This window comes from Camellia sinensis, chromosome 2 (genome assembly GCF_055761805.1).
Source record: "Camellia sinensis isolate YWXY chromosome 2, ASM5576180v1, whole genome shotgun sequence".
NCBI classification, from domain to species: Eukaryota; Viridiplantae; Streptophyta; class Magnoliopsida; order Ericales; family Theaceae; genus Camellia; species Camellia sinensis.
The window spans coordinates 56,682,429-56,696,561 of NC_138962.1; the positions used below are offsets into that span (position 1 = coordinate 56,682,429).

A 14,133-nucleotide genomic window follows, 5' to 3' on the forward strand; every position below is an offset into this window, starting at 1 on the left:
AATGGTCGTAATCTGTCTGATGACCTGCTTATGAACCGATTGAGCGCAGCCGCCATGCCGGTGAGATGCTGTACTTCTTTGACTGAGTTTGGTCTCTCCAACTCCTGGATTGCCTTGATTTGAGAGGGGTCTGCCTCTATACCTCGGTTGGTCACGAGGAAGCCTAGGAATTTGCCAGATCCTACTCCGAATGCACACTTGGACGCATTGAGGCGCAACTTGTGCTTCTTTAGGATCTGGAACATCTCGCCTAGGTCTTTAAGATGGTCACTCTCATCCTTGCTTTTGACCACCATGTTGTCGATGTAAGCCTCCATTGTTCTGCCTAACAATGGTTCGAACATCTTGGTGATCATCTGTTGAAATGTTGCCCCTGCGTTCTTTAGGCCAAAGGGCATGACCTTATAACAGTATAGTCCTCTTGGAGTTGTAAAAGATGTGACCTCCTGGTCTGCTCATGCATGGCGATTTGGTGATAGCCTCTGTATGCATCCAGAAAGTTGAGTCGGTTGTGCCCTGCCGTCAGGTCCACCAGTTGATCTATCCTTGATAGAGGAAAGCTATCTTTTGGGCAGGCCTTGTTGACTGTTTTGTAGTCGACGCAGACTCGCCATTTGCCATTTTTCTTTGGCACTACAACTGTGTTGGAGATCTATCTTGGGTAGTGCACTTCTCTAATTGCTCCTGCCTCCAACAGGTTGCCTACTTCTTCTGCCACTATTTCGGCGTGGTGGAGTGCCGATCTGCGTGTGCGTTGAATGACTGGTCTGGCGGATGGATGGACATTGAGTTGGTGACTGATGAAGTTTGGATCAATGCCTGGCATGTCGTAGGGTGTCCAAGCAAACACTTCGATGTTAGAGGTCAAGAATTCCAAGACCTCTAATCTCTCAGTACTGGACAACGATGAGCCAAGCAAGAAGAACTTATCCGGGTTCTTCTCATCTATTTTTACCTCCACCAAGTCCTCCACCGCTTTCTAATCAGCCTCTTTACCGACATCCGCGAATAGTTCATTACTTTCTGGTTCTTCCACCGAATGAACGTATCCTTTGGCAACGCGGTTGCCATTTACCGTAGCGAAACATTGTTTTGACATGATCTGATCTCCATAGATTTCTTCAATTATACCGGTGTTGTTGGGGAACCGCATTACCTGATGGTATGATGACGCCACCGAACGCATGGTGTGCAGCCATGTTCTGCCCAAGATGATGTTGTAGGTGGAGGGGACCTTCAATACCCAGAACTCCACTTGTTTTGTTACGCTTCCTGCTCTGATCGGAAGAATTATTTTGCCGACGGGCCATTCTGGCATGGAGTTGAATCCAATTAGGGGAGAAACTGCAGGTGCCAAGTCTTTGTCTTGTAGCTTCAGTTGTTTGAATGTGTCGTAGTACATGATTTCACATGAACTACCCTGGTCAATCAGAATTCGCTTGACGTCAAAATCCTTGACTCGGAGAGTGACGACTAGGGCATCATTGTGAGGACAGTATATTCGATCCAAGTCTTTATCCGAAAAAGTCATAACATTTGTCGCCTCTGTCTTCCCCTTCTTGATGACAGGTTATGCATTTAACACTTCTCTAAAGTGCTCAGCCTTCTTGATTGATCCCCTGAGCTCGCATACACGCTCAGGTTCAAAGACTCCATGTATTACATTGATAATGCCTTGAGGTGGGCCGTCGATTGGCATTCCGTTGGGATTATTGTGATCTTGGGGGCCTGGCTGCGTTCCTTCTTCAATATATTTGTCCAAGTGGCCTGCTGCCACCAACTCCTCCAAGTGTTGTCTCAATGGCGTGCAATTCTCAGTGCGGTGCCCTTTTTCTTTGTGGAAGGTGCACCGTGATCTTTCGTCATAATCCTTCTGGGCTTCTCCTAGCTTGGCTGGCCACTTGACGAAAGGCTCATCTCTTATTTCGCTACGAATCCGTTATATCAGTTTTTTGAACACCGTGGTTATGGCAGTACGGATTCTCAACCATCTTTTATCAGGGTCTTCTCCGTTATCTCGTCTGCCACGTCCGTTTTTGTTCTGACGATCTACTGTATTGACCTTTGCTGAGGTCTTCTTTTCCGGTACTGCGGTTGCACTAGATTTTGCTTTGGCTCGCGCGCCATCCTCTTTTACCCTGATGTGCTGATGCACTCTTTCCATTAGGGCTTCCATAGTGAGGGGTGGCGTCATGGTGATCGAGTCCCTCAGTCTGTTCCCAACTGGAAGGCCTCTTTTATACTGTGCGATGGCGAGATTGGTGGGGCAGTCCCCTATTTGATTGAATGTCTCCCAGTAGCGACTGTTGTAAGATCTGAGGGTCTCTTTTTCACCCATGTTGATGGAGAGAAGCTAGTCGATCTCCACCGGGGTTTTAGTGTTCGTTCGGAACCTTGTTACGAATGCTTCTGCTAATTGCGCCCAAGAGGCTATGCTGCCCTCAGGAAGTTTCTTGAACCAAGTCAAGCCGAGGTCGCCAAGACTTGATGGGAAGAGTATGCACATTAAGGCCTCGTTTCGCCTGTATACAGCCATGACTTGGCGAAAGTGGCTCAAGTGTGAGTACGGGTCCGTCTTTCCTTCATATGTGGTGAATTTCGGTTGAAGGAAGCCTGATGGTAGGGGCGTGTTTTCGATTGCTGGGACAAACGGTGAAGTCTGCAGTCTTGCTAATGCCTTGTCCGTCGGTTCATAGGCAGGGCGCGGTATTGGCATTCCAACCTCGACGCTTCCATGCGTCCGAGGAGCCAACCGCTGCAAGGCTAAAACTCTATGTGGATCCCTTGCCCTGGCATCCTCCTTGCATCGTGCTTTCTCTTCGAGCACGGTTCGTAAGTCGGATGATCTGGGTAATTCCGTCTGTTTAGATCTGGTTTGGTGCGAATGTGAGGGCCAATATGTGCTTCCTTCAGTGTATGATCTTTCAGATCTCGTCCTCTCAGACTTGGAGTGATGAGTTCTGGAAGACCAGGATTGAGTGTCGCCTGTCCTGAGGCTCCTGTTTTCTCCTTGCGAGGGTGTAGTATTCCTACTACGATTTTCTGAGTGGCGAGGGGGCGTCTTGTTTTTGCGCCCCTCTCCTGTCGCCACTTCTTTTTTCTTCATCTGGCGCTTCAAGGCTTCCATGTCCGCCGCCATCTTCTTTATCAATTCATCTTGCTCTTTCATGCGATCTTCCAGAGTTTGAGGGTCAATCCTCCGTCTTTGTCTGTCGGGACTTTGAGAATGGGATTGTCGAGGGCTGTGAGTCCGTCTCCCCCTAGCATCCCTCTTGGAGGTATGTCTTTGGGGCTCCAAGTCCGCCATGGGAGGGACAGAAGGTAATTCTTCACGCCTTGCGCCCCCTTCTGGAGTTAGTCCGTCGACGGCGGACTGCGGCAAGTCTTCAATGTGTGCCATTGAATGTAAAGGGGAGAAGCTTTAATCAAGAGGTTTTGTTCTGTCTGTTCTTCCCACAGACGGCGCCAATTGTACGGGGAAGAAATAATTCTCCTCGTATAATCCTGTTGACTAAGTCCACGCTCCTCCGTACGACGTTGCTTTATCACCTGAAAACACAAACGTGAGCTAGCCGGCGGATGTGTGCCGGAAACCTCTCCGATGCTTAAGTCAGTAAGCTTGACAAATAGACAAAGCTCTGAGTATTCTGAAAGCAAAGTTCTGTGTTATCTCCTCCAAGGTGATGTTTGTGAGCTTTTATAGGTTTCGAGTAGCCCAATCCTAGTAGGACTCTTATTTTTCCATGCAGAGTCCTCATAGGATTCATACTCCTAAGGATAATGCTTATCCTTTTACACCCCCCACTGCTTAAACCAAGTGGGATGGTTTTTATCATGGCCGAACTGCCATACGACCGAGATAAACCTGGCTATACCGAGCCACAGAGTAGGCCGTACTAACAGTAGTTCGGTTCTTCTTCTTGCTACTCCATATTTCGGTTCTCTCATACACGAACCATAGTGTGTTTGGACCGAACCAACGGTTTGCGACCGGTATAATTCCAAAACTGGTATAACTCCAAGACCGGAATAACTCCAAGACCGGCCTAACTTTAAGTGGCTTCCGGACCGAAGTAGCTTTACAGTTCCTGAGCCGGAGTAACTTCATTTCTCTTGGGCCGGAGTAGCTTCTCGGCCCTTTTTACTCAGTCCGTCATACTTTAGGCCATAAAGTCCAACTCATAGCTCGGCCTAATTTTTACTCAGAATTACCCTCTCAATATTTATATTATTTTATATAAATATATTTTATTAATTTTTTCACATCCTGGTTTGCACTAGTAGCGAATTACCACAAAATGCTTTCGGCTCGTTTGGTCTCCAAATCTGTCCTATCTTGCACCTTATTTGTGACGACTGATTATGTGTAGTTGAATCACCCCAAGACTAAGACAGGCCGAGGCCTTTTCTAAAGCTTGGCCCAATTAACAGATCTGAGGCCCACCATTGTCCACTCCCAAGTTAGCCTGGGTTTGGATTCTGAATTTAATAAATAAATAAATAAATAATTATTTAAGATAAATTACACTGACCTTCCTGATGTTAGAAAAAATACAATAAATTTTACAATTTTAGCATAATTATATTGGCTTTTTTAAAGTTTTAATTTGCATAATACTTAATCTTCTTTTAATCAATAATTTGTGAGTCATATAGATAAAAAAAATAATAATATTATAATTTATTTTACACTAAAATGTGTATTTTAGATCATTTATGTTTGTGTGTTCACACCATCTAAATTAATTCTAGTCTCTTTAATTTTACTAAAAGGGAGATTGATGTAATTCTACCAAAACTATGGAGTTTGCTGTACTTTCTTCAATTTTCAGGGAATATCAGTGTAATTTACCCAATTATGTACATATACTCACAATTTTTAGATAAGTAAACAAAAAAAATATTTATTTTACAAATATAAATATTATTATTTTTTGATTTTCCAAACCCAGCCAAAAAAGAGAAGTTTTGGGGAGAGAGTTTAGAATTTTTTTTTGGTTTGTTTGATTGTAGATTTTGAAAATAGTTTAGGAGTTTGGGATGATTTAATATTTTGTTATAGTTGAGTAGATGTGTGTGAGAGAAAAAGTGACTGAGATGGAGAGAGGAGAGAGGAGAAAGGAGAGAGAAAAAGTGATTGATTGATATGTATGAGAGAAAAAGTGAATTTGAATTTTTTTTTAAAAAAAATTTGAATCAAACAAAATTTTAAAAAAATTTCTCAAAAATTGTATCCTGAAATAGAAACCAAACAAATTCATTTGTCTTTGGGTTTGTATAGTGGTTTCACAAATTATAATGGTTTAAGATACACTAGGCAAGCATTAAAGTTGGTGCAATCCCAATCTATTTATAGCAATTTACAATAGATATATGAACCTAAAATTGAGATACAATAGGAGATAAATAAGTACATGTTTCTTTATTCTTTGGTAACGATTATATATATATATATATATATATGAGTGAGTTGATTAAAATGACTTGTATATATGAAGCAACGAATGAAAATAGAAAGTAGAGGAAGTGAACCCTAAACTTATTAAACTTAATTAACATCTCTCCTTGTGCAAAGAGTAACCTAAACGTGAAGGGAAAGGTGAGGGAGTAAAGCTTCCACCTTTCTCATTCATAATCATCAAATCATGGGAGGTTGCAATTGCCTCATCATGATGATCATGATTATGATCATTCTCATCCTTGTTTCTTGTATCAGTGTGGGCATAGGGAGACTTTAATGCCCTGCACATCAAGCATTGCCACAAACAATCATATATGTATGTATATCAATACAATAAGGGTGTGTTTAGATGGAAGATTTGACGAGAAATATAGAATGCATTTCCTTTTTACTTTCTTTTCTCTAGTGTTGTATATTATAACCCGACAATGCTACGTAGCTCAAATTTTGTGGCTCAAAAGTGGCTCAAATGGCCAAAACGACGTCGTTTTGAGTACAGAGCAACATAAAAATGGCCAAAACGACGTCGTTTTGGCCATTTGAGCCACTTTTGAATCACAAAATTTGAGTTACGAGACATTTTCCATTATAACCAGACAAAAAGTGAAATTATATTTCATTTCATTTTGTTATTTTATTTCTTTTATCAAATCTTTCAATCAAACACAGTCTCAAAATATGTGTACAAACATAGAAATATATTGAAAAATATAATTTATAATTGAGAATTAATTTTAATGTGATAAAATACATATTTTAAATGACATTAGACCATACATTGAACAATTTTCCATTTTCGTGGTATAAATTCCAGGTATGTAGCACCGTTCACAACTTATATATCAATATGATGGAACTGCTCTAGGCATATTCAAATTGTTTGGTACAATTTTTTTATTTAAATTATCATCTTCCAATTTATATAAATTATTGCATTTGATGAAAGCAAAACTGTGAAATATACCTGCGGAAGCGTCTTTCGAGGAAACGTTGGAGGGAGTATTTTCTTGCAATTGGAAGATCTGTGGGACGAACCCAATTATAATGCATTTATAATTGTCAAAATTAATGGCTTCCGAAGAAAATACAATGAGCTTGTCTCCATACCGGACTATCCAATTTAAGGGCTAATTTGGAAAAATGGTTAAAATTTAATTCATTTTGGATCGTATTATCTCTCACATTTTTTTATACATTTTAAAAAAAGAAAAACCAAAGAAAGCCAAAAAACAAGTTTTTAACCACCTTTCCAAAACAACTTTGTATTTTATGTCTCTTTGGGTTGCTTTTTACAAAAATAAATAAAGAAATAAATAAATAAAAATTATTGCATATGATAATTGTAATCATATAATTTTTACTACATTTATTTTGAAAGAAATGAATAACAAGTTTGGTATTGAAAATAATTCATCCAGTTTTTAAAAATAAATGTGATAAAATTATATGATTACAATTATCGAATCATTTATTTATTTATTTTTATGGGAGATTTACGCAGAAAGACTTAAAAATTCAACAAATTAGATCATCAAAGTAGGAAGAGCTTGGATTGGACAGTCCACTCCTCTTTGAGAACAGAAGAGAAGTGATGTCCAAAATAAAATTGCGAAACAAATATTGGAGATGTAATTAGTAAACTTAGATTTGAGTACAAATGGAGATTATTATTATTTTCTTTTAAAATTATTTTACAATTGGTAATAGAAAAAAATATAGGAAGGTAAAGCTAATATTAAATAGTAGTGAAATACTCAAATTTAAACATTACGTGAATAATACCTGCTTGTAACTTGCAAACTGAAGGCAAGTTGGGTCGATGCAATGGTTTTCTCACTTCTTTTTTTGGTACATTAGAGGAAATTGGAGCTGATAAAGAGCTTTCTCCAGCAAAAACCATGATGGCTTGTGCCTGTTATTATATAAAATCCAAGTTTCAAAACACTGAAAATATAATATAGGAAGAGGATAAAATCCAAGTTTCAAAACACTGAAAATATAATATAGGAAGAGGGGGGGGGGGGGGGGGGGAAATGAACCATCTCGTCTATAATTTGAAAAGTTTTATTTATATTTCTTTCAAGGGAAATTATAAAATTATCTTCAAGGGAAAGGAAAAAAATGTGTGAAACTAAGTGAAATATAGGTTTGTTTTATTCACATTTCACCTACCTTTTCCATTTTCCTTTCCAAATCCCTCCTCAAATTTCCCAACCAAACACAACATAAAAGTTTCAAAACTTTAATTGTTTTTTATTTATTTATTTACGTATGAATTTCTTTTAACAATCTTATTTATTTGAAGTTTAAATAAGTGTTTGATTTTAAAAGCAAAAAGTGTGTCTGTTCCCAATAGATATCAAAGGGTCTATATAACTACGACTCTAACTCAGGCAAAAAACAATATACAACGTATTCTGATTCTCTCCATCTCCTCGGTACTGTATTTTCTTTATTTCATATTTCTGGACAATCGATATAAACTTGGCAAATCTTTCTAGTCTTGGGTTGTATCTTGGAATCGTTTGTGGTCGTTAAAATCTGCACGGAAGGAGCGCATAACAACTTTAGGACAACGTCTTTGACGTGTGCCTCTCACAATTATACAGACTATTTCTAAATCCTTTTCTTCATCTTCATCTTTTTGTGTTTTATGTATATATAGTTTTATCAAATTTGCAAAAATCTAGTTTCAGAATTTGTTTTGTTTAACATCTTTATTCTATAAAATTGATTTAGAGTAATTATTGTTCAACTCCCACAAAAATCTAAAGTCATTATTCTGTAACATATTTAATCTTTTCATTATTTGTGTTTTACAATTTAATTTGTTGGTCTTGAACTGAACTAAATTTTTAAGTGTTCAACCTCATTTTGTAAGAATCAGTCTAGTTCAAGCTGGACCTTTTGCCAATTGTGATGACGCAGTTTAACTTGCGCAGAGGGATCTAGTGGTGCAGGTGGGTATGGGGATTCACCGTCCTTTTATATTATTGAATTAATTTTTTTTTCTTCACATTTATGCCAATTTCAATATCTTCCAAAATTAAAATCCAATTTTTATTTTTATTTTTATTTTTAATTCTGAAAATCACTTTCTAGCTTCTACTACTGTATATTATTCACTTTGTCAAGCATAAAATTATGATTTAAGTAAATTATGAATGAAAAATACAATCAATTTTAGCTATGGAGTTGGATACTCACCCGTCTATTATCTGGACTAGAGGGTGTTATCCCAACTTATAAGATCCACTATGGTTCCGTTTTGATAATTCAATTTAAATAATTCATTTTTTAAGGTATTTCGTATATATTATTTAAAAAAAGTTAAATAAATCCGATAATTGTAAACGTTAATGCGATATATATATACCTTGTGTTGGGGAACATCGTCATAGACGTTAACTTGACCACCATAGAAAATTGTTAGCTGTGCTGCTGAAGCCTTTGCACCTGATGGAGAAGTTTGGACTGTCGCATTGCCACTATATATATGTATAAAACAAGAAAATCATGATTAATCACATTTTTAGAGTAATCAATTATTATAATAAATTAAAGTTTTAGAAATAAAAATTTAGGGAGGGCATGCATATCTTATTTGTCAAAATTGTGTATTTTTATTGACAAAATAAAATATTTAGGCTTCGTTTGGCTAGGATTTTTGAGATTAAAAAAGCACAAAAGACAAAATAGATTGAATAAGTCAATAAGACAAAATGTCACATTATCATTTCACTTTTTCTCTCACACAGGTCAAAAAAAATAAAAAAAGCCAACCCAAATGAACTTTTTAGTCCCAAGCTAAAAAAGTCTCAACTTAAAAATGTTAACTAAAAATATTTTTGTCAGACGACAACTTAGGACTGAATTATTATCCTTTTAAGAGTAATTATGCAATCTCTTTTGTTTGCCAATTTCATTTGCCCCCTCCCATACCCCCTTCTGTCCCTTTAATTTTAATTCAAAAATTGTCCAATATTTGCAAAACTAATCCCATTAACCAATAAGATTTAAATAAAACAAAAACAAAAAAAATTCAATTTAAAGAGATAGAGAGAAGAGAGTGTGGAAGAAAACAAGTAATTTGAATTCCATCCCATATCCCTCTCTTAATTGTCACAACAGCACACTGGAACATTTCCCTAAAATCTAAGGCTAAGAGGGGAGACATGACCTTTATTTATATATATATATATATATATATATATTTCTCTATCTTAATATACTCTCAATTTTTAGATCATATGTATTAAAATACTCAATTATTAGATCATATGCATTAAAAAAATGAAGAATATAAAGTATTCCTTGGCCAAGAAAGGACGGGACAAGAGATGGTACAACAATTTTAGAATAGAGGATATGAGGCATTGTTTCTCTAGTAAAAACAAGCACCACTTCCCCATACTTCACCATCAAAATTGAAACCCTAAATTCAACGAATCCAGATTCAACACAGGTACATACCTGATTCCAGGAAGTAATGCTTTTTCCAAAAATGAAGGCGGCCGAGAACCATTACAAATTTTTGTCGCTACAAAACGCCGCAGTGTAGCCCTTTTAATGGCACCTGATTCCTCTTCATTAGTCTTGCCAAAGTTATGGGGAGTCCTTGGAACCAAGTATTTTCTGAACAAATCAAGGGTTTGAGTCTTGTCCTCTGATGACTTCAAGTTTTCCTTTTGATAATCAAGCTCTTCTTCAATTTGAGCAATGTCTTCTATCTTCATGAAGTCCTTTGCAACTACAGAGCTACAAGACATGTTGCCTACAAAACATGTGATAAAAACCCTTTAATATCATTATTAAAAATGCAACCTAATTTTTTTCTGAATGTAAATAGCATCTGTAATATGAAGGAGATTGCTTCAAATAAAACAGTTTTGTTAGAGAGCTCTAATTAGAGCTACTTAAAGCAGTTCTAATGAGCTGGCATCACATAAAAAAGAAAAAAGAAAAAAGGCAATTTAATGCTCCTTTAGAGCTCCCTTTTTAGAGGTTTGAGTATTTTTGCAAATGAAAATAACCAACAACAGTAGGAATTCAATTATCAACTCCCCGATAAGAATCCGTATTGAATGAACAATCCTCCTATAATATTAAAGGTATCCATAGCAATGTTATATTTTTTGTTCAGGTATTAGTTCATAGTTTCTCACTAAAAATAAGTGATTTTTATTGTGCCTATCTATCTTCTATTATGATCGACTGTTAAAATTAAGTAGGGTGGCTATAAACTGGATAGTCTTAATCTATTCAAAAGATCATTTGATGTAGTTAGAGTGATTGAAGGTTTTCTTGTTCGGCCAAGTATGGGGAATTCGTTGAATTCAAACTATCTAAATGATATATTTTATTTTCTTTCTTTTTTTCTTGTTACTCACACTCCAAAAAAAAAAATATTAAGAAAAGTACCCAAAATATAAAATGATATAACGATAAAATTAAAATTTTATTAAATTTCTATATAATTTTTTTTTATTTTGTGTGTGTTTGGCGTAACATTACTCACAATAGTATGATATTGGACTAAAATTATTCAACAACCCAACATATAATGAACAAAATTTCTAAATGGGATTACTAATGTTGAAAGTTTGACAACAATTAATATACCTAATCAAACTCAAGCATATATACCTTTCTTTCTACGTTGGAAAAAACTTAACCATGCATGACATAACAAAAAACAAAAAAGAACCACTATGCCTAAAGTATTGAACTCAAGCCTTAATGTCAATAAAATGAAATATTGTTTCACATAATCTTGCATATCATGAAGTTCTTATGCACATATATATGTTCAAAATAAATAAAAAAAAAATTAAAAATTAAAAAAATTAGAGAGAGAGAGAGAGAGAGAGAGAGAGAGAGAGGACCTGATGAACAAGGTGTTGGCCGATCTTCAATATGATCAATTTTAGAGTGTAATGAAGTCAGATGAAAGAGGTTTATATATCTACATATGTATGTATGTGTAGAGAGAGAGAGAGAGAGAGAGAAAGAGAGGGGCTGGGGAAAACAACCTTACTAGGGACGGAGGGAGGTTCGGTGAGCACAACAGAGTTCATCGATGGATTCGATATTAGAAACATTAATTATTATTATAGACCCATCTGTTTGTTATTGTTATGTAATGACGCCACGTGTAAGACTTCAACCATGAGAAAGATACACACAAGACTGCTTTTTCTTTTTATAAACGTGATAATAATTAAATTAAATAACGAAAAAACATTGAGAATTGTTTAGAAATAGATTGTTTTAGTAATTTTTTGATTTTTTTAAAAAGATACATAAAAAAAAAAGTGATGTGACTCAAAAAAGACAAAAAATATGTTATTTTAGTAATATTCCAAACAACCCCTAGTGTGGTGTGTTATAGCCGTGGAGAAAATTTATGTGGGATCTTAATTAGATTTTTATTGGTTTCATTATATTTGTATTGATTTTTGAGAGATAATACAACAACAAAAGAAAAATATGATTGTATCATGATTATAGGGCGAATTCATGTGATGTCCAAATTATTTGAGTGTTGTGCCTTGTTGTCTAACTGAAAAATTATATTATGATTATAAGATAAATCTATGTGATGAATAATTAGTTTTTTATTGATTAAAACAATGAGATTCATAACTTTTGTATTAACTTTCAAAGACAATAATAAGTGACACGATATGAATGGTATAGAGCAAATAATTTTTCAATATTGTGACTACACTTATGATAAGTAGTTTACATGGCCTTACATAAGTCTTATTTTTAAAAATTAGTTATTATCGAACTTTACTTCACACTCTCCTTATGTGCTCACTTGCTGTGTCTATTGCGTGCATTGTCCAAGCAACTTAAAATTTCACTTCACAAGTCATATTAAGACTCTTTAAATCGTTCTTCTTAGTTGTTATAGTTAATATTATTATATTTTAGTCACTCGACTGGCTTAGTTATTATAATAGTTATTTTAACAAAATTTTTTAAAACTAGTTATATTTGAAGAGTTTTGGGAGGATCTTTAAACAGTTTGTATATATAAATAGGTAAAATAAATAGTAACGTTGGAGTATGTAAATAAAAAAAGAATTAGGCAAAATAAAAAATTACTTTTTTTTAAAAAAAATATTTTAGCTAATAAAAAGTAAAGAGTATGATTGAAGTTGCTCTTAAAAGGTATAAATGGCATGTTTATTTGCACTAAAACTCCCTCAATGGTTAGTAAATATCAATTTACCATTAATTTATGAACTCGTATATGTTAACCTACTCAACTATAAATGTTGGATTGATAGGAAAGATCACGTTAACATACATGTTGAAAATTGAAGATTTAATTATTACAATTAAAAGTTACAAGATTAAAATAAAATTTATGTAAAAGTTGAAGTATAAAATTGTAATGTACTCATAAAAAATTAAAAAAGAAAAACAAAAACAAAAACAAAAATAGTTTAGACTATACTATCCCAAAAAGCGAGGATGGGAAACACATGCTTCAATGGTGAAAGAAAACAGTATTATTTTTCGATCAGCTAAAGAAAAACTTTATTGACGGATGAAAATATACAAAATTGTTGAAAGAAAACAATGTTGTCACTTTTACGAAATGGCATTTGAGTAGTGTAGTAGCTTGAAAATTGCATGTCACCATCAATGACAGAAAACTAGTTTACATTAATTTAATGTAAGACATTACGAAGTTTTGTACGCAGGTAGAAAAAAGTTCATGTGTTTCTCATGTCCCATGAATTGAAGGGCCAACGTCAATGGCACCTGCTTCACTACAGTTGTATATTACAGGTGAGATTGTTAAATCATGAGTCTCATCCAGATTCATTTTTTTAAATTGTTTATTTTATTTTATAAGATTGGTTTTTTTAATAGTTGTAAATGGTTATTTTTCCAAACAATACTTCTTGTTAGAAGGAAGATAAAATTGATAAAATATTGTTGTTATATATTGAATTAATATAATTTTTTAATATAAATATATTTACATAACTTGAAGTATAAGATTAATACGGTTGTTTGATGTGGTTTTTAACAAGCTAAAAGTTGATAATAAAAAAATAAAAGTAAAAGCATATCTTATTTTGAATAATCAATTTTATTTAACTTACTTATGTCTCATAAACAAAAGTTGGATCAAATAGTACGATACATATTTTTTTTAAAAATAATAATAATAAATCTACGGTGCCGTTTGATGTAACTTATATGAGCTAATTATATCTTATTTTATTTTAGAAATAAATATGTGTTGGACTATTTGATACAACTTTTAGGGTTTGGCTTCCCTCCCGTCCGATGCGGACTGGAAGGTGCTGTTGGACTCACGGAGGCCCATCATGGGATCTCGTTTTGATAATATGAACCGTTCAATGTATAGAATTCGTCGAGTACTATATTCTGATAAAAAAATCAAATTGATCGGATGTCGATAATTACGTGATCAAATCAGTTTTGTATTAAAAAAAAAATGGATGGTGAAAAAATAAACGGTTGACAAAAATCTAATCCGATGAAATAATTATCGATATTTGATCAAGGTAATGTTTTACAAGCATATAGTACTTGACAAGTTTTATATATTAAACGGTTCGAATTATCGAAATGAGATCTATGGTGGGCTCCTACAAGCCCAACAACACCCTCCAGTCCGATTA

At 34.7% G+C, this 14,133-nt stretch overlaps 1 protein-coding gene across 1 annotated transcript; it reads right to left on the bottom strand.

Moving 5' to 3' along the window:
* Positions 1–5,403: 5,403 nt before the first annotated feature.
* Positions 5,404–11,470, bottom strand: LOC114311113 (uncharacterized). Its single transcript, XM_028257177.2, has 6 exons — positions 11,347–11,470; positions 9,935–10,235; positions 8,838–8,949; positions 7,244–7,373; positions 6,426–6,483; positions 5,404–5,742 (listed from the first exon to the last, which is right to left on the bottom strand). Exons 2-6 carry the CDS (start codon positions 10,228–10,230, stop codon positions 5,553–5,555), a joined length of 786 nt encoding a protein of 261 aa, XP_028112978.1. The 5' UTR covers positions 10,231–10,235; positions 11,347–11,470; the 3' UTR covers positions 5,404–5,552.
* Between the last annotated feature and the right edge of the window lie 2,663 nt (positions 11,471–14,133).